Source organism: Prunus mume, linkage group LG4, assembly GCF_029339155.1.
Source record: "Prunus mume cultivar Tortuosa linkage group LG4, ASM2933915v1, whole genome shotgun sequence".
Taxonomy (NCBI): domain Eukaryota; kingdom Viridiplantae; phylum Streptophyta; class Magnoliopsida; order Rosales; family Rosaceae; genus Prunus; species Prunus mume.
Genome location: NC_142701.1, coordinates 23,578,971 through 23,605,355, shown reverse-complemented (window position 1 = coordinate 23,605,355; position 26,385 = coordinate 23,578,971). Strand labels below are relative to the sequence as shown.

At 37.6% G+C, this 26,385-nt stretch overlaps 5 protein-coding genes across 10 annotated transcripts; 4 read left to right on the top strand and 1 right to left on the bottom strand.

Moving 5' to 3' along the window:
- Positions 1 to 3,718: 3,718 nt before the first annotated feature.
- LOC103344030 (receptor-like protein 7) lies at positions 3,719 to 7,109 on the top strand. Its single transcript, XM_089049575.1, has one exon. The coding sequence runs from the start codon at positions 3,897 to 3,899 to the stop codon at positions 6,867 to 6,869; it is 2,973 nt and encodes a 990-aa protein (XP_088905701.1). The 5' UTR covers positions 3,719 to 3,896; the 3' UTR covers positions 6,870 to 7,109.
- Positions 7,110 to 9,505: 2,396 nt separating this feature from the next.
- Positions 9,506 to 10,359, top strand: SLY2 (F-box family protein). The gene is given in 2 exon segments (XM_008231685.3): positions 9,506 to 9,922; positions 9,924 to 10,359. Coding segments are annotated over 2 exon segments (507 nt in total). The 5' UTR covers positions 9,506 to 9,679; the 3' UTR covers positions 10,188 to 10,359.
- A 3,355-nt stretch (positions 10,360 to 13,714) lies between these two features.
- On the top strand, positions 13,715 to 17,312 carry LOC103329244 (uncharacterized). The gene is made up of 2 exons (XM_008231684.2): positions 13,715 to 14,182; positions 14,778 to 17,312. Exon 2 carries the CDS (start codon positions 14,891 to 14,893, stop codon positions 16,988 to 16,990), a length of 2,100 nt encoding a protein of 699 aa, XP_008229906.2. The 5' UTR covers positions 13,715 to 14,182; positions 14,778 to 14,890; the 3' UTR covers positions 16,991 to 17,312.
- Positions 17,313 to 17,619: 307 nt separating this feature from the next.
- Positions 17,620 to 19,380, top strand: LOC103329243 (uncharacterized). The gene is made up of 5 exons (XM_008231683.2): positions 17,620 to 17,778; positions 17,865 to 17,935; positions 18,046 to 18,126; positions 18,356 to 18,399; positions 19,076 to 19,380. Exons 1-5 carry the CDS (start codon positions 17,739 to 17,741, stop codon positions 19,173 to 19,175), a joined length of 336 nt encoding a protein of 111 aa, XP_008229905.1. The 5' UTR covers positions 17,620 to 17,738; the 3' UTR covers positions 19,176 to 19,380.
- Positions 19,381 to 21,221: 1,841 nt separating this feature from the next.
- Positions 21,222 to 26,311, bottom strand: LOC103329242 (CCCH-type zinc fingerfamily protein with RNA-binding domain-containing protein). Of its 6 annotated transcripts, none has more exons than XM_016793991.2 (9): positions 25,021 to 25,070; positions 23,799 to 24,714; positions 23,551 to 23,718; positions 23,226 to 23,405; positions 22,510 to 22,586; positions 22,239 to 22,409; positions 22,011 to 22,137; positions 21,790 to 21,891; positions 21,584 to 21,680 (listed from the first exon to the last, which is right to left on the bottom strand). In XM_016793991.2, the coding sequence occupies exons 1-8, from the start codon at positions 25,031 to 25,033 to the stop codon at positions 21,819 to 21,821; spliced, it is 1,725 nt and encodes a 574-aa protein (XP_016649477.2). In that variant the 5' UTR covers positions 25,034 to 25,070; the 3' UTR covers positions 21,584 to 21,680; positions 21,790 to 21,818. The 6 variants fall into 6 exon arrangements, with proteins under 6 accessions (XP_008229903.2, XP_008229904.2, XP_088906847.1 ...); XM_089050722.1 differs by having other exon boundaries at positions 21,790 to 21,888; XM_008231681.3 differs by lacking the exon at positions 25,021 to 25,070 and adding an exon at positions 25,923 to 26,311 and having other exon boundaries at positions 21,222 to 21,891.
- Between the last annotated feature and the right edge of the window lie 74 nt (positions 26,312 to 26,385).

Below are 26,385 nucleotides of genomic sequence, written 5' to 3'. Positions count from 1 at the left end.
GAAAAATCTAGAGAAATCAAGAGGAAGACTTCACCGACTATGCAAAATTGGCAAGCTCAATGTTGCATGGCATAATTACTGTAAAAGACTAGAAAAATCCTAGCAACTATCTTAAATGGTTAGAAAAGTCTAGAGAAATAAAATATGTGCCTAGGAGAGATTGTCCAAGTCAATGGGACTTGGGCAATGTCGGCAATCAAAGCTTATAAGTAGGCATGGTTGTACTCATACAAGGTGGAGCAAAAGAGCTACCCAACCCAAGTCATATGGGGAGTCCAACAAAAAGAACTCCCAAACTAAGGGAGCCAAGAGCTACCCAAAGAAACTTATGTTGAGGGCCAATAAGCTCACCAATCTAAGTGAAGGCCCAAACTATTCTAAGGTAGCGTTTGGTAGTGCTTAAATTTTTAAAAAAGCTGCTTTAATAAAAATTTTGCCAAACCATGGTGTTTGGTAAACCTCAGAAATCAGCTTTTAAAAAAAATTGCGGTCAATGACCGCTGTTTTTCCAAAGCAGGTATAACCCAGCTTTTAAAAGCTGCTTTAAAAAAAATTTAACCAGTGGTTTAATGAATGTTTTACTTTCCCATAATGCCCTCACTTATTTTTCAAATAGACAGTCCTTGTCCCTCCAATACAAATCGAGCGACACAGCAAACTCCTATTCTTCTCCATTCTGCAGACTCCCATTTTCTTCTTCATTCTGTTCATTCACAACCATCCCTCTTTCTATTCGTTCTAACTCACATCCCTTTTTCTATTCGTTGTCTGCAACAAACCCCACCCAAGCTCCAACCACAACCACAACGTCCGACCATGGGCTGTAGACGACGACGATGACAGACGACGATGACAGCGATGGCGACGACGATAGCGATGATAGATTTACGAAGACTCCACAGGCTTGGACTGTAGACGACGATGACGACTGTGCAAGGAGGACGACTTCTCTGGGGAGAGGGAGAAAAATAGAACAAGGAGAAGGAGTAGAAGAGAAAAATTGCAGAGAGAAAGGAGAAGAAGCAGGTGACAGGAGGAAGGAGAAGAAGAAGATGAAAAAGAGGCAGCTGAAAGAGATGCAGAGATCTGGGGGAAAAAAAGATACAAAGAGACGAAAATGTTCTGACTCAAGAAAAGTGTAAATTAAAAAAAGAAAAAAAAATGTAGCTTAAAGTTTTTTTTTTTTTTTAAAAGAAGAAAAAGAAATAAGAAAACAACAAATAATTTCATCATGATGCATGTCCTTTTTTGTCATTATACATACTAAAATCAATTTTGATAAAAATTTACCAAACACTTTGATTACTCACAGCACTTTTTCAAATATAGTTTACCAAACGCCTAACTGATTTTTTCCACAACTGATTATTCTTGCAACAGCAGAAGCAATTTTTTTTAAAAGCACAGCAATGCCAAACTAGCCCTAAATCAAGTGTGGTGGCCAATAAGCCAATATGCTAAGAAGGCCAATTAGCCTATATAAAGCCTTGTACTATTCTCCTCAAATCTAATAAATTCACTTTGCTTCCCCCATAAGCCTTGTACTATTCTCCTCAAATCTAATAGAGCAACACACATCACACCTTATAAATTCTAACAGGTAACTTACCGTTCAAATTTTCTTAGTGAGTATATTTCATTTGATTGTTTGCTAGGATCAATAACAAGTAGATAGTTAATGAAATATATAAAATAATGGAGTTTAGGAATTATGCATCAAGTAAAAAATTAGTTGAATTGTGACCCTAATGAAAAATATATTTCAATTAGTATAAGAGGTGCCCCTTTTATGAAATTTTTTAAACTCCGCCACTGTTTTAAGTGATTACGAAACAGCTTGGTGTTCATACTCAAAAATTACTTTGAAATTTAATCAAACGTAAAAAGACTAGTAATAGTGGAATCTATGAAGCTTGACTTCAAGTCAATGTCAACGCAGTCTTTGTAGAGTTGTAACCAAGTAAGCAAAGACGGCTCCTTTTCCATTTCCAAAAGTGTCGGTTTTTCTTTCTTTTCTTTGGTCTGAACCACGAGGTGGTCCTGGAAGGGCCCTAATTATGGGTGGCACCTTTAAGCCTTAACCACAACTCAGACTAATTCCCTCCCACACCGGGTCGGCCTGTAAGGGGTAAAGTCTTTGGCCAAAGTAGTGACTCCATACGAGAGCAGGTCGGTTTTTTTTCTTTATCCCTCTTAATTGCTCTATTTATTAATTTCGCAACTTCAGATTTATTTATTATGTGTTAATTGCTCTATTTATCACCTGATTTGGTGCCTGAGATTCGATTATATTAGATAACTCACTAGATTCGTAACCAAATTAAAGGGATTGTGAGTGTTTTAATACTTTATTTACTTGGTATCAAACCGAGGCTAGCCAAGGATTTTCTCAGTAATAAGCTTGCTTTGTAATTGTTCTTCTTCATTATGTAATTGTTCTGCTCTAATTATCAGTTTTAAACTGAACTAAATTTGAACTAAATTTGACATATTTTGCATAGATATGACCAATGAGAAGATGTCCTTTTCAGCTCGTTTTAAATATCTTTAGCTCAGCAGATTTCAGAGGAAAATATATTCAGATTTTTGCCTAGTCTTCTAATCGATCATACCTTTCGTTGAAGTAGAACCAAAGCAAAAATTGATTTACTTTGACGACGTTTTCTTTACTTGGTGCTTTTATAACTATTTTGTATGAAGTACGTTTTTTGGTTAGATTTTGACTATGGTTTCTGGTTAAGTTTTGATGTTTTTGCCTCTAATAATCGTACTTGACGAAGATTTGAAAAATGTATGGTTCTAATTATATTGTATCTAGACCTAACAAATTACGAATTAATATTTACAAAATGCATGGTTCTGCACATAAGACTTTACTCCAGCCAACTGGAGAGCTAGTACTAAACTTGGGACCTTACAAACCATTTGAACTTATTTTCTGTTATAAAATTGTCAATCAAATTTACACATGTAACACATCCAAAAACGAGTTTACGTGATAGTCTTGTTTTTTTTCAAATGGAAAAAGAAAACTATATATCAAACCTATACGAATAACAAATGATAAAAAGGTGAAACCAGAGGACATGAATGAGAAATATGGCCTAACAAGATAGACAATTAGTCATGAAAGTAACACCTCCGTAAACATGGCGAATAATAAAAATGTGAATGTAGGAAAATAATTGGGCAAACAAAATCCAGTTGAGTAAAAAGTACGCTGGATTGGTGATGATGTGGCACTTCGTTATAATTTATGACGCAAATAATAAGTTAATAATATCATGGGGTTTTTGATTTAAACAAAGACCTTCCATTTTAATACTAGTTACCAAAATAAGCGAAAAAGATGAACGGCCGAGAATTGTGGACAAATGCTGCGGACAAAGAAATGTGCCCAAGCAAACCGACAAACAACATTTTGCTGCTGTAAGAAGATGACGTCAGGCCCTCCTCATTTCCAAAAGAACAGAACTCAATTAGTCACAGCCTTCTCAAGTGCATGAACCTACTCACCAATTTAAACCTCCCCCGCCCCGCTTCAAGAAAGAGAGAGAAGATCATACATTAACAAAAGTTTTAGTTACTTGTGGATGTGGACGGCCAGTTGATTTAGTTGTTGAAAGCGCCGAAGAAATTAACAAGACATACTTTTCTGCTACAAGTTAGAACCAGCTTTGGAAGACTTTAAAGACTTTGAATGGTTAGCTTTCGAAGACTTTGAAGACCATAAACTTCTCTTCACCTTCTTGGCTTCTTCTCTTTGATTCCCTTATGCTTTTTTCTCGACTACGTTTTTCACGAGTTGTGCGTCTATAAAAGGAGTTTATAATTTCTCCACCCTTAATCGTGTGAGAGCCATAATTAAGCATTCATAATTACAAAACAAAATTGCAATGGGAATGGAATCGTGGCGGTCCAAGTTCATTTCTCTACGTTGTTTTCTTTTTCTGTCGATCATTGATACTCGCTGTTTTTCATTTGTGCAGACTCGGACACTTGGCCAGGTTGATGAGTGCTCAGCCTTGCTGCAGTTCAAGGAAAGCTTTGCAATTAACAAGTCTGTTTATGCAGATCCTCGTTCTTATCCGAAGGTTTCATTTTGGACGCGAGAAGGAGATGGGAATCGGAGTAATTGTTGTTCATGGGATGGTGTAGAGTGTGATGAGGACTCTGGCCATGTTGTTGGCCTTAACCTCAGCAGCAGCTGTCTCTACGGTTCTATCAATTCCAGCAACAGTCTCTTCCACCTTGTTCATCTGCAGAGGCTTGACCTCTCAGATAATCACTTCAATTTCTCTCAAATACCATCAAGATTTGGTCATGATCTTTCGAGTCTAACGTATCTCAACCTTTCATATTCCTGTTTCTCTGGCCAAATTCCATCAGAAATTTCAATGCTATCGAAGCTGTCAACCCTTGATCTGTCATTCAATTATTGGAACGATGATGACAGTATCCCTTTGAAACTGACCAAGGCCAACATGAGAAGGCTGGTTCAGAACTTGACCACCATAAAACAACTTCATCTTAGTTGGGTAGAGATGTACTCCACTGTGCCTGATATCTTGGTCAATGCATCTTCTCTCACATCTCTCCAACTTCGCGGTTGTGGTTTGAATGGGGAATTCCCAGTAGGCATCTTCCACCTACCAAAATTAGAGGTTCTGGATGTGAAATATAACTCAAACCTTACCGGTTCTTTCCCTAACTTTAACAGGAGCAATAATCTCTTGAAGAAATTGAATGTTGGGGACACAAATTTCTCTGGCATGCTGCCTGCTTCTATCGGAAACCTCCATTCCTTAAATTTGTTGGACATCTCCTATTGTAATTTTTCCCACTATCTTCCATCTTCACTCGGAAACCTTACCCAGCTCAACTACCTTTACATGAGTGGAATATTTTATGACGTTCCAAATAATAATTCCACAGGCCAATTAGTTTCTGAATATTCCTTGTCTTGGATAGCGAGTTTAACCAACCTCTACAGTTTGTCCCTTTGGGCCACCAAAATCAGGGGAAAATTCCCAAGTTTTGTGGCTAACCTCACGCAACTTTCAGTTCTAAACTTGGGTGGTAACGAAATAACTGGTCAAATCCCGTCTTGGCTTATGAATTTGACCCAATTAACTACTCTATACCTCTGGGGTAACAATTTGAGCGGAGCAATTCCTAGGTCACTCTTCCAGCTCCAAAATCTTGAATTTCTTTACCTTTCCTCTAATAACTTGAGTGGACAAGTTGAGTTTGATCAGTTTTCCCAGCCCAAAAAGTTAAAGCAACTTTATTTATCACACAACAAGTTATCTCTGCAGATCATAACCAATTTGAGTGCTACTATTCCACAGCTTGAACTTCTACACTTGTCTTCATGCAACTTAACAGAGTTTCCAGAAATTTTAAAATATCAATCCGAATTGCGAAGCTTACAAATTAGCGACAACAACATTCAAGGGCGAATACCAAAATGGGTGTGGAATGCAAGTAGAGAAACTTTGTTGACTCTCGACCTCTCTTCCAACTTCTTAACGGGATTTGACCAAAATCCAATCAATCTTCCATGGCAGAATCTATATTCTTTAGATCTCGGGACCAATATGTTACAAGGATCACTGCCAATTCCACCACAATCAATCAGACACTATATGGTCGGCAGCAATAATTACAGTGGAGAAATTTCGCCCTCGTTCTGCAACTTGAATCATTTGCACATTCTTGATTTGTCCAACAACAGCCTGAGTGGCATGCTTCCACAATGTTTGGGGAACTCCAGTGCTCTTGAAATATTGATGCTGATGAACAATTCATTTCATGGCAGTATTCCTCAAATATGTCCAGTCGAAAATAGTTTGAAAATGGTTGATTTGAGTTACAATCAGTTACAGGGAAAAGTACCAAGATCAATGGCCATTTGCACTCGATTAGAGTTTCTTAACCTTGGAAACAATCATATGCGCGACATCTTCCCATCTTGGTTAGGGGCACTTCCAGCACTACAGTTTCTCAGTTTGAGGTCTAATGGATTCCATGGCATGATTGGGATGTATGCAACTAACCATGACTTCCCAAAGTTGTGCATCATTGATTTATCTGACAATGGTTTTTCAGGTGCGTTGCCCTCTAACTACTTAGAGAACTGGAATTCCATGAAATTTGTTGACGAGAGCCAGCAAACTTATTTTCAAATCACTACGACATCAGACAACTCAACTACCTTTTCTTATCCATACTCAATCACGACTTTCGCAAAAGGTGTTGAGTTGCAATATATATGGACCCCTTACCTTCTTAGATTTATAGATTTCTCAAGTAATAAATTTGAAGGAGAGATTCCAGCAGGTGTCATTGGGAATCTAAGAGGCCTTCTTTTCCTTAACCTTTCCAACAACGCTCTCACTGGTGTCATCCCATCATCTTTATGGAACTTGACGGCTCTTGAATCGTTGGATCTCTCTCGAAACCAGCTCTCAGGAAGGATCCCCGGTAATTTGGCACAACTCACTTTCCTTGCGTATTTCAATGTATCCTATAACCATCTTTGCGGTCCTATACCACTTGGCCAACAATTTGGTACATTCCTAGAAGATTCATACCAAGGAAACTCAGATCTGTGTGGAAAGCCTTTGTCAAAGAAATGTGATAGCTCAATATCGCTACCACCATCAATCTTTGAAGAAGATGAAGATTCCGGGTTTCAAATTGCACTAGATTGGTATGTGGTTCTGCCAGGAGTTGTTAGTGGTCTAATAGTTGGAGTGGTTGCTGGGAACTTTTGGACAAGCAAGAATCATGAATGGTTTTTAGAGAAATTTAGCAGGAAGAGGCAGCCAAGAGGCACACTGGGGAGGAGAGGACACAGAAACTAAGTACTTATTTTAAATCCATGTTTATCTTGCAGCTTTTGCTGTTGTTTTTTAGAATTCTTGTATGGGGTCTGGTGCATTCTGTTTTATTACAATAAGGGTGGTGGTGTAATTTGCTTGTATTAATTTGTGGTGCTGTAAGTTGCTTGTATTAATTTGTACAACAATGTTTGTAATATGTTTCTGTACGAGTACAAAAAAGTAGTGTACGTTTTCGACTAGCTACGAACTACATTTTCTGTTTCCTGTTTGCTTAGTTTCTTTGATTTCCTGAATTGTTGTATATGTTGCTACTATCAACTTCTAGTAGGTAATTTGCCAACTCTCTTGAGGTTCTTCTCTGTCCTCCTCTGCCTTCTCTGTTCTTCGCTTGATTCTTACTAAGAAAGACACATGATTTTAAAATGTTGAAGCCAAAATTTTACTTGCATTGCTGCCTTCATTTACTTGTTTACCACCAGAAGATTTTTGGCTGTATCTTGTAATCACTTTGTAAAATGAATTATGAAATTTCCTTCCAAAAATACCCCATGAAAACTTTTGAATGACCAACAAACCCTTAATATATCCCATGGCAAGAACAAGGCCACAAAGAAAAACTACAAGCATTTGTGGCTAAATTTCCCAAACAGGTGAAGCCATAGATTCTACAGTGGCTCACTTGTAGCTAAGAGAGCAGTTAGGCTAGTATGTCAACTCTGGCTGTAATTTCATTGTTTGTTTTCCAAGTCTTTTTCTGTTTACCTTTTCCCTGCTGCTTGTTTGTTTGGATCACATTGTTTCCAACTTCTTAACCCTATTCCTATGTGATTGTTCAAAGGGTCTCTCAATGAATGCTTAGTTTATTCAACTTGACTTTCCTAACCCCAAAAGAATATCATATTAAAAAGCAAAAACTAAATGCTAAACACATGAGAGAGAGAGAGAGAGAGAGAGAGAGAGAGAGAGAGAGCAACTTTTCAAGAAAACCCAAAATATGATGAACTCTTTTGGGCCATAGATCTGAGTGCCAATGTGCTGATTTGAATCAGATGGTAGGAGGAAATTCTATGTAATAATAATATACATGTTGACCTATTTATGTGGCACATACTTTACAACAACAAAATACAACAAATGACAGTCTTCAGGGAAGTGAGTGAAATTGTGAAAAATGTCATGTGCTGTTCACAGGTTTGATGTGCTTGTAGTTTTGCAATTATCAAATTCTTTGCACTGCAAGCAAAGAATAGAAAACAGTGCTTCTCTCATTCGAATGTGTCCAACAAACAAGTCCAAGACAATTCAAAACAACTCCCCATGACACTCGTCTCTAAATGCATGCAGGGGTGTGGGGTAGACACAGCCATCCATCCTTGTGTCTTTATAAAATCTAATGTCAAATCTCTCTCTGTATTTTATTGATATTATTTTGTTATATGCTTTCTGTCTAAAAGGACTTGGGGGTTTCCTTTCTGAGCCAAATTCCAACCCCATGAAGACAAACAGATAGCTGCTGCCTCATCATCATCTAAAAAGTCTTCTATTGCTGTGGTTGGTATCCAATGCCACATTATTTTCTTGCAGAGGAAACTGGAAAACACAGCCTCCTATGTGATATGTGACTTTTTGGTGTTCCTTGGAAGAAGAAGAAGAGGTAGAAAGATGAAACTCATGTTCTGAATCTGATGCAGCATATGGTTTCTTTTACCTTTTCAATTGAAATCCACAATTAATTAAGCAAATTATTAGCTGAAAAATGAACCTATTAGAGTTGAATATAGTGAGAGTGGATTGTTTTGATGACAAAGGTAAAAAAAAACGCTAGCATCAATTGTGTGTGAGCACATGACAGATGGGTGGCGGAATTCGAACGAGTGTCCTCCGCCTTTTAAAATTGAAATATGAACACACGCCCTACAGCTACAGAACCCCACTACTCTACCTACTAGGTCCACCCCTAAGCTTAATAGTAACCATAGACTTGCAGACCAATATCGAGGCACGGCTCAATTCTGTAGATTGGCCAAACTTATTTCACAACGGCCTTAAAATCAAAGTCTTGAAGAATTCACAGCTACACTACACACACAATAACAAATATAAAAACAACAAAAACAACAAACAACAAATCTACTTGACCCCAAAAAACAATATTTAAAAGCGAGAAAAGGGTAAAAAGCAAAACAGTCAGCATTGGTTCCAGTTATTTGTGCCTTGGAACTTTTCCTTTGGCCCCTTCTCTCTTCCCTCGATACCCACCACACAATCACATCACACACACTTCTACGTACCCCTTCCATTCTATCCCTCTCCAACTCTGAACTCTCACCAAAACTTCATTTTCTTTTTGTTTAATTAGTAAAACTCTCGTATTTTTTGTTACATATAATAAAAATCAAATGTTAATCATATTTACATTTTGTTTCAGAATGACAAATTAGAAGTGCGAATAACATTTTTTTTATAAAAATCATCGATCAATTAATTAAGTGAAAGTGATTAGTTGGTGCGAGTATTAATTTATAGTATATCAGCTAAATAATCAGATACTGTAAATTGGTATCTAATATCAACTAGCTTATCCTAAGGTTCTCAACCAAAAATCAAAAGAAAACACTCTCTCTCTCTCATGCACAAGTCAAAACCCCTTAACGGCTAAACCCCCCACTTTATAACTACAAAACACTCTCATCTCACATTTTCATGCACAAGTCTATATAAATATATATACACCCATGAGTCTCTCTCCACTATCCTCTCTCTCTCTCTCTCTCTCTCTCTCTCCCTCCCCTTCTCTCTCTCTAGTGCAAGTGTTTTGAGCTACAGTTAGCATGTCATACCTCAGTCACCCCATCAAAAACACCATGCATCATCAGAAGACACCATCTTCAGAAGACAAAGAGAAAAGGCCCAAGTTCTTCATCAACGACCACATTGACATCCTCGTCGAGATCCTCAAACGCCTCGACGGGCCCTCCCTCGGCGTCGCCGCCTGCGTCTGCCGCCTCTGGTCCACCCTCGCCCGCAACGACTCCCTCTGGGAACACCTCTGCTTCCGCCACGTGTCCTCCCCTTCCCCCCTCCTCCGTCCGTCCCGTCGTCGTCGCCCTCGGCGGCTACAAGCGCCTCTACAGGGTCTGCGTCCGCCCAGTCCTGAGTCGACTCAGCGACTCGGACCTGGTCAGGCGAGTATGGACTCGGGACGAGGTCCAGCTCTCGCTCTCCTTGTTCTGCGTCGACTACTACGAGCGAAGCGGCAGGCTCGGAAGCGGCGGCGGTGGCGGCGGGGATGCGTCCGCGTCGTCCCTCATGTTCCTCTGCAACACCGTGAACGTCTGATTCGTTGACTTTTTTGCTGTTTTGACTGTAGTGGGTCCTGATGAGGGTTAATAGTACTGGTATTAATTTAGTGATTTAGTATACATATCAATTTTTATTTAGAAAAAAATAAATAATTTTTTTTATATTTTTTTATTATTATTGGGTATTTAAATAATTGTCACTTGATTTATTTTGGAGGTGGGAAAAAGTGTGAGATGATAGTTACCTACTTCCTATGCTTAATTATTATAGTAAAATTGTTGTAATTTTCTTCTTAGGAATTGGTATATTTTGTTTATTTATTAATTTAATTTTAAAATACATTTGGAAGTCAGAATCTTTGGCTTTAGGCTAAGCAGGCCTTGACAATGAAGGTGGGTAGTGCCAAAGCTGAGTGGATTCTCTTTTCCTTTTGTTTCTATATACAAAGAGATTCCAATACAAGCCCATTTCTCTTTTTTCAATTAAAAAATATAAAAAATGGTTAAGACCAATCATCCGTTCACCCAACTTTCTCTGTTTAAATCTTCCTCCTTTAATATCGCTTGTAAAAAAAAACACTCACAAATATATGAAAACGATTGCTTTTTCATGTGTTTTTTTTTTTTTTTGGTTCCACTAGTAGCCTGCTTATTTTGAATCCAGTTGATCAGTCATTTTTTTTATAACTATTTTATTAAATATTAAAAAGATGTCAATATCTATAGCCCAATATAAGCAAAGCCAGTTGGGCATACAATAGAAGATTTTTATATAAAAAATTAAATAAAAGATAGAAAAAAATTAAATAAATATAATTTAAAAATACCCAGTTGGGCAATGGCATGAGAACTTGAGGAGTGTTCCAAGCCCTTGACAAGTTTGACCTAATAAAAAAGACAACCTGGTGAGAAAAACATAATGTAGGCCAGTTAGCAATTGGGCAATGGTAGCTGTTGAGTTGAATTAGTGTTATAAAGTGAGATATGGGCCACAAACTGTTTGATTGGGACTGAACCAAACCTACACCAAGCAGCCTAATCTAATCTCACTGGGTGGTCCAGCAAATAGTTGATCATTGACTCATTATGTCACATATTACATTTACACCCTCTCCCCAACTCCAATTCCCAATCAGACTCAGATTTTGGTCACCACATCTTCTACCAGTTTTCCTTCCCATCATTTTCAAATCCCAAGATGACATTCCACATTTATCTCCCCCTAGTCCATGGGCCAATGCTAATAGCTATCTTGTTTAAAGTAAGGTACACGTCAATGATCAACGACTGTCAATTATTCACGATTAAAATTCAAACGAGATATATAATAGGTATTTAGTAATTAGTATGCTTATTGAGCTTTATCTTAATGAAAAACATGGAAATAATAATTGAAGAGCTCTCTCTCTTTTTTTCTTTTTCTTTTTTTATATAGAAGAAACAATAATATTGTAAGATTTTGGGTATATCTGTCCTAAAAAGATCTCAACTTGGGACATGCCAGACAAGACTTCTGGGCCAAAAAGGAGAAGAATATGTCAATTGGGAAAAAGAAAAAGGGCACCAGACAAACTGTGGTGTAGTCCTATCCATCCAATTATCCCATGATCTACACATAGGTTTTGTTGCAGGATCTGTAATACTATTGTGGAAGTACAATCAATTAAAGCGCCTGACCTTTTCTGCTTCATATCAATTCATTTTCAGAAGTTCATTATTGAATTTTATTTTATTTTTTTAAAACTAAAGAAAGGTGAATGTTTAAAGTAAGGGATCAAAAATCTCTACACTACAAGGAAAGAGCAAGTGAAAATTTGTTATTTTAGAGGAATTCCAAATTTTACCAACATGTAATGCAAGGGAGTAAAGTTATATACCACCATCCACATTAGGCTAAGCAAATTTGGAATGCTTACATGTCCAAATAGAAAAATAAAGAAGGAATCATGTGTTGTTTTGTTAATGTTCTAATGAGCTACTTGATTTGTTCACTAGCATGATTTTGGGAGTGTTATGAATGCTAAAACCAAGAAATGGAATTCCAACAATTGAATGTGGCTAGGCATTTCTTCAATGTACCAAAAACTAAAATACAATATATTAGAGTTATTTTAAAGATAAAAATAAAATCTTAGATTTCGGTCACTAAACAATGATGTAGTAAGTGTTAATTTTACTTGACATTGTACGAATGAGGTTGAAAATGAATGCATATATGAATAAATGAAACACTAACATATCAAATTTGTTGTTTTAAGGTTTGAAAGATACTTCTGTTAGAACATCAATAAATAACAAAAGAATTATAAAGCAAGTCATGGGCCAAGAGAGGCCCAACATTGGTAAAAAGGATAATAGCCCAAATAGCTGCGTAGAAAATATAAACAATTAATAAAAGGAACGATCTAGAACTAGATTTAGCCTCAAACCTAACAATAATATATCAAACCTAAAAGGAGAAAAGCCCCAAACCAAACACTTGATTTACATCGCCGACTAGAGACCACGGAAACCGTCACGCAGGAAAATGTAGACTAGATATGATGGAAGTTCATCGATCCCCACATTTCCACGCACGACCTTTGTTTGGCTAGTAATGCAACATAGTCAGCGAGACCATTCAGCTCTTGGGGGACCCAAATTCACTTGATATGAGAGAAAACATATATAGGTATGAGGATCTCGGAAGTTGATATGGTAAATCTTCTAAAGGACACAAATTCAACTATTAAGGGACCTAAATTCCCCCTTGATCCGAGAGGAAACAGATCTAGGTATGAGGATATCGAAAGTTGATAGGGTAAATCTTCTCAAAGATGTCATTCGACTATCGAGGGACCCAAATTCCCCCTTGATTCGAGAGGAAACAGAGCTAGATATGAAGATCTCGAAAAATGATATGGTAAATCTTTCAAGGATACCCTTCGACTCTCGAGGGGCTCAAATTTCACTTGATCTGAGAGGAAACAAATCTAGGTCTCTAAATCTTGAAAAAGAATCAGGTAAATCTTTTCATAGACATTATTCAATTATCGAGGAGCTCAAATTTCATTTGATCCGAGAGAAAACAGATCTGAGTACGACCTTTTTTTTTTTAAGGTAAATTTTCTATTTGCATTTTCAAAATTTTCCCATTAATGTTTGTAATAAGATATTTTGAAATGATTTACATGATGGCATCTTGAAAATTTGTCTATGTGCAGGGAAAGACCAACAAAAGTTTATGAATCTTCAATTTGAGTCAAGGAGGATGAAGATCCATGAACGCTTTCTTCAGCCTCGGTCATATCAGTTAAGATTCCAAACTCCAAGATTTGTTTTATTTACTCATAAAATAATAAACAATTAGTGGCTCATTAATTCATTAATTCAAAATTTTATTATTTGTGCAACTAATTTTCATACATGATTATCTCTAATCATCATGTAAAACCATTTATTAGCGAGTAAATGAATAAATAATCAAATGCAGCCATTACCAAATCTCTGCCAATAAACTAATTAAACAAATTGTTATATACATAAAAAAAATTAATTAAATTTAACAATTAGGTTAATCTCCATGTGCCCACTACCAAACACTCCCCTAATGGAAACGGAAAAGAAGTTACTCGATGCCCATAACGCACGGCAGCGCAAAATAGCACCCTCCACCATTAAATACTATTAACGCACTGTTTACTCTCACTGAAATTAAAAAAAATTCAACGATTTTATTACCTAAAATAAATCTTGTCCCATTTCCGACACCGATATCAACGGAATCGCCAAATCCTCGCCGTCGTTCGCCGTTATCATACATCCCGACCCGAATCCGTATGCCCGGTGACCCGATTTCGCAGCTCAAGCCCTAAAGGAAGAAACTTTACTGTTTGGTAGCTCCTCCACTTTGGGCTATAAAATATGAGTTTCTCTCAGTGTTTGTGCTTTATGTACAGTGAGATTTGCAATTAGCTCAGCTTGATTTTGCTCGAGCTCCCAAGCACACGTGGCGATCTGGGTCTTCTTCACCTTCATTCAGCTCAAGTTTCAGTGAGTGCCTTTTTTTAAAGAAAAAACTTTATTTTGTGTGCTAATCGGTGCTCTGGACTTCAATTTTGTACTCTATTTTTAATCTTGGAGTTCAGTATGGTGGCTTTGGATTTCGATCTCCGTGCATTTGTTTAAAGCTGTGAAATTTAGTGGAATTTTGGGCTTGATTTGGAAAATTGAGCTGATTTTCATGCGTGTTAGTGGTTTGAAGAAATAGAATTTTTATTTTGGCAGCTGAAGCTGTTTGGCTGCCGAGAAAACTGATGAAAATTAAAACTTAATTTTTTGCATTTATGCTGCATGAGTCCTAATTTTTTTTAGTAAAGAAGGTCAAATCTTGATAATTATTGTTGGCTGTTTACGGTATTTCGGTTAATTTTAAATCGGTTCGCATTAATTCCTGTTTGAGATTTTGAACTACGAATTTCTTTTTGGTTTGATTTATGATTTGTGCATTTCATTTTTTAAAATATGATTCTGCATTCATTGTTATTAATAAGTCTTAATTAGTTAAATTTGTATTAGCCAGTCGCAGTTCTAATGAGAAAAAAATTGAAGCTTGATACTTATCGTGATTCTTACTTTGTCTTTGCAGAAATGAAAATGTGGTTACATATGAGAATTGGGCTATTTCCGAGTTTGTGCACATTAGGTTGGTCATAGATTTTGTTTGAAGATCTTTGGTTTTAAAGTTGTCTATATTCCTACATGGAATTTAACATAGAGGAGGCTCTTATAGCAAAAGAGATCGCTGAGAAGCGATTTGCTGAGAGGGACTATGCTGGTGCTAAGCATTATGCACTAAAGGCTAAATCACTGTACCCTGGACTGGAGGGCATATCTCAAATGCTGGCCACATTTGATGTTTATGTTGCTTCCGAGGCAAGATTTTATGGGGAAATAGATCATTATTCAATTCTTGGACTGAAACCTTCTGCAAATAAAGATGCAGTGAAGAAGCAATACAGAAAGATGGCTGTGTTACTCCATCCTGATAAGAACAAAAGTGTGGGAGCTGATGGGGCTTTCAAACTTGTTTCCGAAGCATGGACTTTGTTGTCCGACACTACCAAGAGAAGCTTTTATGATCTTCAGAGAAACAAACAATCGACAACCACAGTTAATCAGCCTAATTTATCTTCCGTTCATGCTGGTGGGGTTCCGGGTTTCAACAATTGTTCCAATTCGTCGGCATCTCATGGTAGACTTGACACTTTCTGGACTGTCTGCACTTCTTGCAAGGTTCAGTATGAGTATCTCCGGAAATATGTGAACAAACGACTTTCATGTAAAAATTGCCGAGGCATTTTCATTGCTGTGGAAAGTGGGGCAGCCCCAGCAAATGGTTCTTTTCCTTATCCTCCTCCTTGGTCATATGTGCCTAGTAATGGGTATGGGAATCATGGATTTGATGGGGCTACGTATGTTCCAAGCAATGGTACCTTTTTCCCAGGAAACGGTGTCTCAGGTTTTCATTCTGGACACGGGTATGAATATATTCCAAATATGTCGTTTCAGTGGAGCTCATATCCTGGAACCTCTACTGGTGTTGTGGGTCCTCATGGATCATCGGGTATATCCCCTGATGCTGTTTATCCGGCAAATGGAAATGTTAATAAAGCTGGAGTGAAGGTTAAATCAAGGGCAAATGGAAAACGTTCCACTACAACTGCTGTGGCTAATATGAATTCGAATATGCCTCCTAGATGTAATGAGCTGCCTGAATTTAAGAACGATGGACTGGATAAGAAAAGGAAAGTTACTGTGGGAGCAAATTTTAGAAATGGGCATGACGAAAGAGTATCAAAATCTGCTTTAGAAGCAAAATTAGCAAATGGAAATGGGACTCTAGGAAATGATCAGAAAATTCCTAGTTCAGGAGAACTTCTTGCTAGACGTTGTTCAGTGGCACCAGCATTTGATGCTAAAAAGCTGTTGATTGAGAAGGCAAGAACAGAGATTTTGAAGAAATTAAATGAGATCAATTTGGCTTCAGAAGCGGCTGCTGCTATAAAGAACACAAAAGGACAGGTTGAAGTGCGTCAATCTGAAGTAACTCGTGGACATCAATTAGGGACAAAGAATGCTGAGCCTCTCTCCATAAATGTCCCTGATCCCGACTTCCATGACTTTGACAAAGATAGGTCAGAGGAATGTTTCAAGCCAAAGCAAATATGGGCTTTATATGACGAAGAAGATGGTATGCCTCGCTTGTACTGTCTGATACGTGAAGTGGTCTCAGTCAAACCATTCAAGATACTCATCACTTACTTGAACTCTAAAACTGACAGTGAATTTGGGTCGGTGAACTGGCTGGATTGTGGGTTTACCAAATCCTGTGGAAATTTCAGGGCACGGAGTCTTGATGTAGTTGAGCAAGTTAATATTTTCTCTCATGTTTTGAGCCGGGAGAAAGCAGGTAGAGGAGGATGTGTTCGGATATACCCGAAACGTGGAGACATTTGGGCTATGTATCGCAACTGGTCGAGAGATTGGGACAGATCAACTCCAGATGAAGTGAGGCACCAGTATGTAATGGTGGAGGTTCTTGATGATTACTCCGAAGAGCTTGGTGTTTGCGTGTCGCCCCTTGTCAAACTGGATGGATTCAAGACAGTATATCAAAGTAATACAGACAGCAGTGCCGTTCAATTGATTCCGAGAAGAGAGATGCTACGCTTTTCGCACCAGGTGCCGTCATGGTTACTCAAGGGTGAAGAAAGTAACCTGCCTGGTAAGTGTTGGGATCTGGATCCTGCTGCAACTCCGGACGAGCTGCTTCATGCTTCTGTGGAAGCCAGGGCTTAAGCATAACATACTAAAAAGCAGAGAAGGATAGGCATGGGAAGCAAGATTTGCTTGGGAGTTCATTTTAGCATTTTTAGGCAATTGTAGGTTTTAACTGTACAAATATGCCACACCTGGCTAGAGGCCAACGTAACGTAAACCCCGTATGATTCTAGGGGAGCTTATGTTTACCCAGTAAAACTTGTGACGAAAATTTCAATTCCAGTGACTGCTTGTTTACATGATTACCTCATACTTTGTGACTTGTCCAAAATAGTTGTAACACCTATTCAGGACAGATTGGGAAATCAACAGTTATTGCATTGGTGCAAATTTATCTTTAGCCTGAATTCTTGCCAACATATTGCATCGCACAATACATACGCATATGGTTTCTGTTTATATTCTGTGCTATATTTTGCTTGTCTCTGTTTGGGCATAAACACGGTTTCAAATACGGAAAAGATTGTGTTTTTAAGTACAAGTGATTGGAGAGGGGAGTTTGCACAAATATTCATTGAGTGGATGGGAATTTCAAACCTATGCCCACATGAATGGAAGTGGAAAAGCTCAACTAACAGCGGAAAATGTCCCAACTCCACAAAGACCAAGCCCCAAATAAAAAAAATAAAAGGCATATTTTGTCTAAACGGTGTCGTTTCAGTCCATAAACTCTAACGAGTCAATCCTTTTCCACAACCAGTGCCGATCCCTTAGAACACCTGAAAGTGAGAGAAACTGAAGAAGCAGGCAAGATAAAGAAACGAAAATGGATCCTCTACTGTGGCATAAAATAGCTGGGCTCTCTGGTATTACCTTTTTCCTCTCTCATACTTGAATATTTATTGTCTTTCTGTTTCTGACAAACCCCAAATATGATTTTGATTGAAAACAGGAATGGCAGCTTTGGGGTTGGGCACATATGGCGCCCATGGCTTCAAACCCGAAAACCCAACTTACAAAGATGTACATCATCTATTTTACTATTTGCCCATTTGATTTTAGCTCATATTGTCCATTTTTGTATCTTCATTCTTGAGTTTCTGACATTTAATTACGTTGCAAATAATGGGTAGGTTTGGCAAACGGCGTCTCTCTACCATTTGGTTCACACAGCCGCTCTGGTTGCTGCCCCTATCACGAAGCACCCCAACATTGTGAGTTCAAAGTTCAAACCTTTATCATTTTACTATGAATTGAATTCATACCGTAATCTAAAGGGTCTGACCCTTCACATTTTTGGAGTTGCAAAACTGAACATTATTTGGTTTTGAAAGGGGATTTGTGATGTTTGTTCAACTTCGTATGTTGTGATGTTGGTTAATTAGGTACTGGTCTGCAAATTCATATATGAGCATATATGATAATTTTGTCTTTGTTTTCCAGTTTGGAGGCCTTTTGACTACTGGAATACTCGCATTCTCAGGGACGTAAGTGCCATTCCATTCTTCTGCGCTTCATTTTTCATCTAATTCAACAGCTTCAATTCGATTATAAAACACTACGTTTTTGCATAATAGATTCATTCAAAATTTCAGTTTCTTGCACAATGAAGTTCCTTGAATCTCAATTTTAGAGGTTTTCCATATTGGTTAAAAGCACTCACCTTGTTACTTGTTAGGACGCAAAGGAAGTCAGAAGACTTGCCTATGGTTTAATTCATTGGTCTTTTTCTAGAAAAGTATCACTACCAATGTAGTAAGATCTACTTATTTACTTTCCAGAGAGCTACGTTTGTATGATTATGCTAGAGTTAGGAATCATCCTAGTCTGTTGGTATGGTAAAATCCTCTACACTGAGTAATGAGGATTCTAGACTGATAAATGTTGTAATTTGTTAACTGGAAGAGTAACATTATATAAATGCATGTTACATTTCTGGTCTGCCAACATTTTGCTTCTGGACTCCATAAATTGATCTCCTGGTACTTATGGCTTAGCAAACTGCACAATGAAGTGTAATGCCTTGAGTACAGAGTCCATGCGTCATTCCAACGGACTTTTTCCAGTTGTTTGCTTTGTCAAAACAATATTCATGGAAGTGTCCGTACTGTATTCATATTATCAGAAGTGAACGCTGATTGAAATACTTGGTCATTTTTGCAGGTGTTATACTGTGGCATTACTTGAGGATAGAAAGTATTCTACGTTGGCTCCTTTCGGTGGCTTTGCTTTTATCGCTGGTTGGGCTAGCTTGCTCTTCTAAGATTTCGAACTTCTCAGGATCCCTGCCCAACTTGTGTTGTTGAGTTCACTATTTATGATTATATACCCTTTCAACTGGGCAAATAGATCCCAATGTGGAGTCTCCTTGAATTTCAAAGTTGTCTTCCCCTTTGCCATGCCAATTATATATGGTGTATATCAATCTACTGATTATGCTACTTCAATGTTATTTGGTGCTATTTGCATGGGAGCTTCTACAATGGGGAGTTCAGAGTGAGGAGCTCATTTGAGGGGTTCAATCCCACCATCAAATCACTTAAAATGTTTAAGTCCATTGGTTTCCTCATATTTGTTGATGGTGGAATTGAACTCCTCAGATGAACTCCTTACTCTAAACTCCTCATTATAGCATTTCTGCTGTTTGCCTATACTTGTAGAATATTTTTCCCATACAAATGAGATTACAGGTTTGCAGATATAATGTTTTATACTTGTAGCATGTTTGCCTTATCTGACACTGACAAAGCCCATTTCAGATAAAGTGAATAATGAATGCTGAAGATTATTGGCCCTTGGGTTGGCATGCATGTAAGGTTTTAAGGCCACAAAACACCCACTTGCAAACGTTCTTTTCATTCTGCTGTGTGGTTTTTAGACTAGTTGCTTGGTTTTCCAACTGGACCAACTCCATCTGTTATCTCTGTCGTTGCAAAAGAATGATTTGTCCCGTAGCTTGGCAAGTTTTTATATATAGAAGTGAATTTGTTGATTAAAAGGTTAAAATATATTTTTCTTTTTGGTTTTTGCCAATTAAAATACATACTGGTGAACTTGTAAGGTTCAAACGTATGTCCACTGGGCACTGGCGCAGTGAGAAGCTTGGGAAGAACATCAAAGTACGTACGAGAAACAGAGCAGAATCCACAGTGGAGATGAAGTGCCGTGACTGCTTTCATGTTCAGTAAAAATTCTCTATTTTATCAGTCTGGTTCTGATCCCTAATTTCAATGCCCTAAGCAGGCAAAATCATGTGACAAAACCAAACAATCAGTGCCAGCCAAAAAACCTATTTTAGGTTTAGCTGCATCAAAATCATACTGGACCTCCTTTGAAAATTCAATGTGCTATGTCAAAAAATAGTCTAATTTGCAGAAAAAATGAATTCGAATTTGAGTGTAAGAAAGCAGATTCATTGTCCTGACCAACAAATTTAACTCTAAATATGCTATTTGACGTAAAGTTGATCTACAACAACACATTTTTTTATTTTTTATTTTTTTTCCGGTTACTAACAACCACACATCTTTGACAACCTTGAAAGTTTATGTTTCACTTCGGATTTTGAGGAATTTTTGGATTTTAGAGAAAGCCCTTTGGCTTAACGCTTACGAAGCTGAGCTGTATAATACCACCTTTAGTAAAAATATCATCTTTTGGTGCCCTATCGTAATAGTGAAGGGTCACAAGGGTCCTACAGATCTTAAACAATATCAGAATGAGGCCCCGGTTGTGTCTTCAAGCCAGAAGGAAAGCAAAAGGTCAGGTCCACCCTTGTCATTGCATTGCATTCATCAAGCGCCGACATCAAGGCCCCTCCTATCACAACCCCTCGCTTTTAGGACATGCAATTTATAAATTCTAATCTCTCGTTAAGAAAAAAAAACTTTTAATAATCATATTGGCCTCCAATGAGCTCCTTTGCTTTCTAACTACTGCACCGATAAGATGTTTCTTTTGCTGAAAAAGTTGCACAAATTGAAGGAAAACAAAATGATCAAGAACCACCGAAGCATAAAATACCATGATATAATTATGCACCTTTTGATTCCCCTATTTGTGGGTAGAATGAATAATGAGTAGTCAACGGGGTCTAACCCAGTGGAAAAGGGCTTGATTTGCATCCAGGTGGTCTCAGGTTCAAACCCCCATAATACCTTAATAGTGTATGTGTGAGAAATCATCGTCCCCTTGTAGGTTAGACTATTCATTTGTATTCCAAAAATAATAATTATGTATAGAAGGGGGGTGGACCAATATGGCCCAACCTTATGTACAATGATCTTCAAATATAATCATGGGAACAAAATGAACAATTTTTCTAATCATACAAATAATAAAAGAGATGTATAAATAAAGCTCATCATCCATATAGTGCAAGGGCTTTAATATGTACTGAGGTCAACAGAAACTTCGTATAAATTATTGGAATTTGTTTCTCAGTGTTGCAGAGATCTCTACACCTTTTCTTCTTTACTCCGCACACTGCATATTTTTACTGCTACTTACGTTCTTCTTCAACTAAAGCAAACTATATCTCAGTCACTTCTAAAAACCCACAAGCCCTCTAGGGCCTCTTACTTGCTGCATCCTCTGTGATTACATTCTTTATAAATAAAAAAAAGTAAAAGTAAAAGGCTTAAAAACCTGTCCAATATTAGCTTTTGTGTCTTTTCTTCTCTGCAATCTCCTCCACCCAGTGTAACATGGGGAAGAACAGAATCTCTTCTACTATTTCTCTCTTCTTCATGGTATGAACTCTACTTAGCTGACAGACCGATGAAGTTAAGGTAAAATAAAATGAAAATAGAAGAATATGAAGGCCCTGTTGTATCGAAACCACGAATTAGTCTTATTCTAGGAATCCGGTGCTCTACCTCTCTATAATTACGGTTTGTTTGAATCCCTACATAACTGTTGATATGCCACTCACTATTGGAGACGCAAATGGGCTCTCTGGAAGGTTAATTCCTTGGCTGCTGCATGGTATAAGAAACCAAGCATCAAAGAAAAGGGGAGGTTAAGCAAATAACCCAGATTAAAAAAAAATTGGAAAAAGTACTATGACTTCAATCTGAACAAGCATCTGTGTGTATACCTATCCTGGTCATTGTAATTACTGTTTACGTGCCTGATTTTGCCCTCACTGGTGGAACCATTATTCAAAACATCCAGCAAATAAGTAAATTCCTTTGCAGATGGGAATTCTGCTTGCTCTGCATGGACTACAGTGACATCAGGGAAAAACATTAGCTAGGAAATCGTGTTTGGGAAAGGAAACAAGAAAAAAGCTACGCAAAAGAAACCGAAAAGTCGCATTGTATACCTTCTGGATGTTTGAACTCATCCATCGGGTAGCCATAATAGAAATGATGGGACAAGGGCTTAGCTGCTAAGTGCATCTCCGAAAGACGCCTTCTTTCAAGTTCAAGTGCTTGCTCATTTTCCTCCATGAACTGCTTCCTTAAAAATCTTGCATTCTCACAAACTCTGGGCACTGTACAAATCAGATAAATAAACGTGAATTAGGTAAGGTGATTTTACAACCCAAAAAGGCTAAAATAGATAATTACTGCATTTATTTGAAATTTGCTTACTTGAGTAAAACTCTGAATCAGCATCAATGAAATGTGAATTGTAGCACATAGAATGCTGCATTTTCTCTGAAAACTTCCTGGATAGATAGCTTAAACTTCAGAAATTTAAATACTAGTTGAAAATCATAGAGGAGATGACATGGAAAACATAATGTTCTTCTCATATAATAAATAAGAGAATTTTCTGTTTTATTGTTATCAAAGGTTCTTCTCAGATGTTTTCAGAAACATTTCCAAAAGATTGAGATTAAGGGAAAACATTTCATGCAGTCAGAGATTGCGGTTCTTCTCAGAAAACTTTCTTCATACCATAATGTCATAACATGCAGTCATGACAGTTCTAGACTGAGATTAAGGGAAAACACAACAACCGACAATAAGTATTCTAGGATATTGACAAAGGTATATGAACATCATACTAATTAATTCTAGTGGACAGCATTACTCGATTTAGAGAACAAATTTTATGTTATACGTGCTTTTAGTTAATATTCTAAGGCTAAAGGCCTTTCCTCATTTGAACTGCCACCGACAATAAGGGTGCTACGATGGTAGGAAAAAAAAAAACATAGTGGGAAATATCAGACAATAACTATTTGCTTATGAACCAGATAGTATTAAAAAGAAAAGGATTGAGAAAGAAAAATACTGCTCAAATCTAAGCACAATAAAGATGATAAGGTTACTTCAACTTTGAACAAATAGAAAAGTTTTACCTGTCAACAAGCCTAGACTTTTCCCTGTAAGGCTTCACCAGAACACGAGCCCCACATACAAAATGGGGATTCCCTTTTGACAAAATATGCCTGACCGTCTCTGCATAAACAAAGGTGACAAACCCAAACATCCTCTTCTGTTGACATGGGATGCGTACATCTTGAACCGGCCCATATTTGCTACAAAATAATGACAAAAAAATCAAAATTGTGTAGACCAAGAGTCAAAGTATAAGCAAAGTGTAAGCAAATTCAAATAAGAGATAAATGATTCCAATAACAGTTCCTTATGAAAAGGAAAATGAAATGCCTTAAACATCCTTACTTGAAGTAGTTGGAAACATCTTGCTCTGTGAAATTACTCTCAGCTGGAAAAGTAAGATAAATCTGTCGAGAACCAGCAATAATTCCACCAGGTTCAGTTTTCTCACCAGCATACTCTAAGAATTTTGGGATATCTTCTGCCAATATGACTGAGTGCTGTCCATGAGGCCTGTATAACAACTCAAGTCAAGCGCTTCTAGCAAGCAACGTATGACGCATAAAAACCTTTAGCAATTAACAAAGAGTTACCTGTCAAGGAGTCGAATACTGTTCTTCAATCGAGCAAGAAGCTTTGTAAGGCTATAGCCAGCCTTACCATGTCTCTGGCTCTCTGTAAGGTATCCCTCAGCCTGTAAAGTCCTCCCATATTTCTCATAATACATCATTGGCAATGAGGCAATTGATATTGGGAACCCTCTTCTTGATTTCAAAAGCTCAATTATTTCAATCTCCAGCTTTTCAAGGGAGCCAGGAGAGACGACATGATCATCATTTGAAAGCTCATTCAAATTCGGGTGAGAAAAGCTCTCTGCCATGGGATGGCCATGGAAGTACCTGCAGTTGCTCCCATGCTTACAGAACCCCTTATTGAAGTAATGGCAAACCTTAAGAGGAAACTCAGGCAAACTTGGAGACCTTCGACTAGTTCTCACACTCAATGCAGGTTCATGATAGCAATAATTGCTTGAAAAGTCGGGCAAAAACTGCATCTGATTTTGGAGGCGATAATCTTCAATAGCTGAATCAGAGTACCCTGGTGGAACAAATTCTACATTTTGCAGCGGTTGCTGATCACCAGGCAGTTGGGGGTCCCTAAATGGATTCACTGCTCCGAGAGGTGTCGGAGATGAAATTGGTCGAGTTACATTAGAAGTGTATGGAGTGAATTGTAAAGGTGGGTCTGAAACAGGAACTTGGTTCACCTGAGAAGGTGAGATTGGAGCAGACACTGCCAGTTTGCATAAACCAAGCTCAGTTTTGGCTTTGTTAATCAAAGACTGGATCAAATTATCAGGGCTGAACGCCAGTCGAATCATGTCACGCTCACCATGGTCTTGCAACAGAAGATACCCTATAATCTTAGACACATTTTCAGGCTCTATTTTCTGGATCCTATTGTACACTACTTTTGTGGACTCAGAAAAATCCATCTCAGATTGCAGCCCTGCAGAAGACAAGTACATTCAAAGGTACACATTATTATAAGAGGTAGGAATAGCAATGCAAATTAACACATATAGAAAGTTAGTTGTTAATCCAACTACGTCCCAGAAAACATTAATATGGCGGAAGATATTAATTTATTTCTCAACAACCAGAAAATTATGTGGCTCTAGTGATAAACAAACCCATGAGTAAATTCATATAATCTTCAAGCAGCAATGCTATTTCTGGTATATATAAAAAGCCTATTTAAAAGAGTACCAAATAAATGAAAACAAAATGGGGGGTAGAACACCAAAAAGGAAACCTTGCTGGTTCATGCATAATCAACTTCTGTATCTGCTCCTCCTACTGAAACAAGTTGCAGGCAACATTTAAAGTTGAAATTTTCAAACAAAAGTGGCAGATGGATATAACCAAACAAAAGCAGCAAAATCATTACCACAAAAACAGAAGCATCAACGCCATAAGGAAAAGGGATTCGGCAGCAAAAAGAGACATTTATTTCTCTAATTAGCAGCATCCATATTAACCTACTTTAATTAAAATTTAAAATTTAAAATAAATAAATAAATAAGCAAAAGGAGGAGAAGGCGTTAACTTTTTGGGGAAAAACAAAAACAAAAAACAGTGCTTCTGAATTATTTTCCGATTTGAAGGACAAGTGAAACCTGGAAGGCATCTTCTTCCACAGGAAACAGTAAGAAGAACATACTGTCAATAAACAGAGTCACATAAAATATGTTCATATGCTTGCCAGCCAGAAGGGAACCAAAACATTTTAATTTTGTCCTTATAAGAAAAAAGAAAAAGCCTTTTCATTTCTTAAATGCTAGAGACGATTGCAGAACTCAAGTGAAAACCAACAACATCTTCTGAAAAACACAACCATTTACCCACAACATTTTCCTGAACAAACACATGTCCAGGATCAAGAAATTGAGGACAAATGAAGAAAAAAGCAAAAAGAACAGGAGAGAGAGAGAGAGAGAGAGAGAACTAGTTCTCAGAAGTTGAAGCAAGAGAGACAAATACACAGGATTTAAGTTGCTAGCTATTTTTTTTATTTCTTATATCAGAGATATGGAACACCTCTAGAAATACCCAAGTCAAAAGACCAAAACTTTGGCCATAATTGAGCATCAAAATGAAGCAAAAACAACATGAAATGGCAGCATGGAACCATTAATGAGAAAAGATCTGACATACCCACCAAATCTTTTACGAGCCTCAATATGAATCAAAGTCAAAGGAACCAATCCAAGGCCCAAAACTCCTCCATAACTATGATTGATTGCTCTCTCTCTCTCTCTCTCTCTCTCTCTCTCTCTCTCTCTCTCTCTCTCTCTTTCTGTGTTCTTCGCTATATTTATCTTCTTCTCCTATTATATTCCAATTCTCTGAACCAGAAAGGACACATTCTTAACGAAAAGCAAAATGACAGAAAGGATAGAGCTTTAGGGGGAGGGCGCCTTGTCTTTAGTTCAAATCAACACACACTTACAAATATATACAAACCACCCTCTCTTCTTCCTCTCCTCCAAAATCACATGAAAAATTACAAATTCTTTTTTTTCTCTTTCAATTGAAACTGAATTGTTATTATTTTTAAATTAAATGATTAATAACATTAAAAAGGACACCACTCTGTCTCTCTCTACACTCTCTCTCA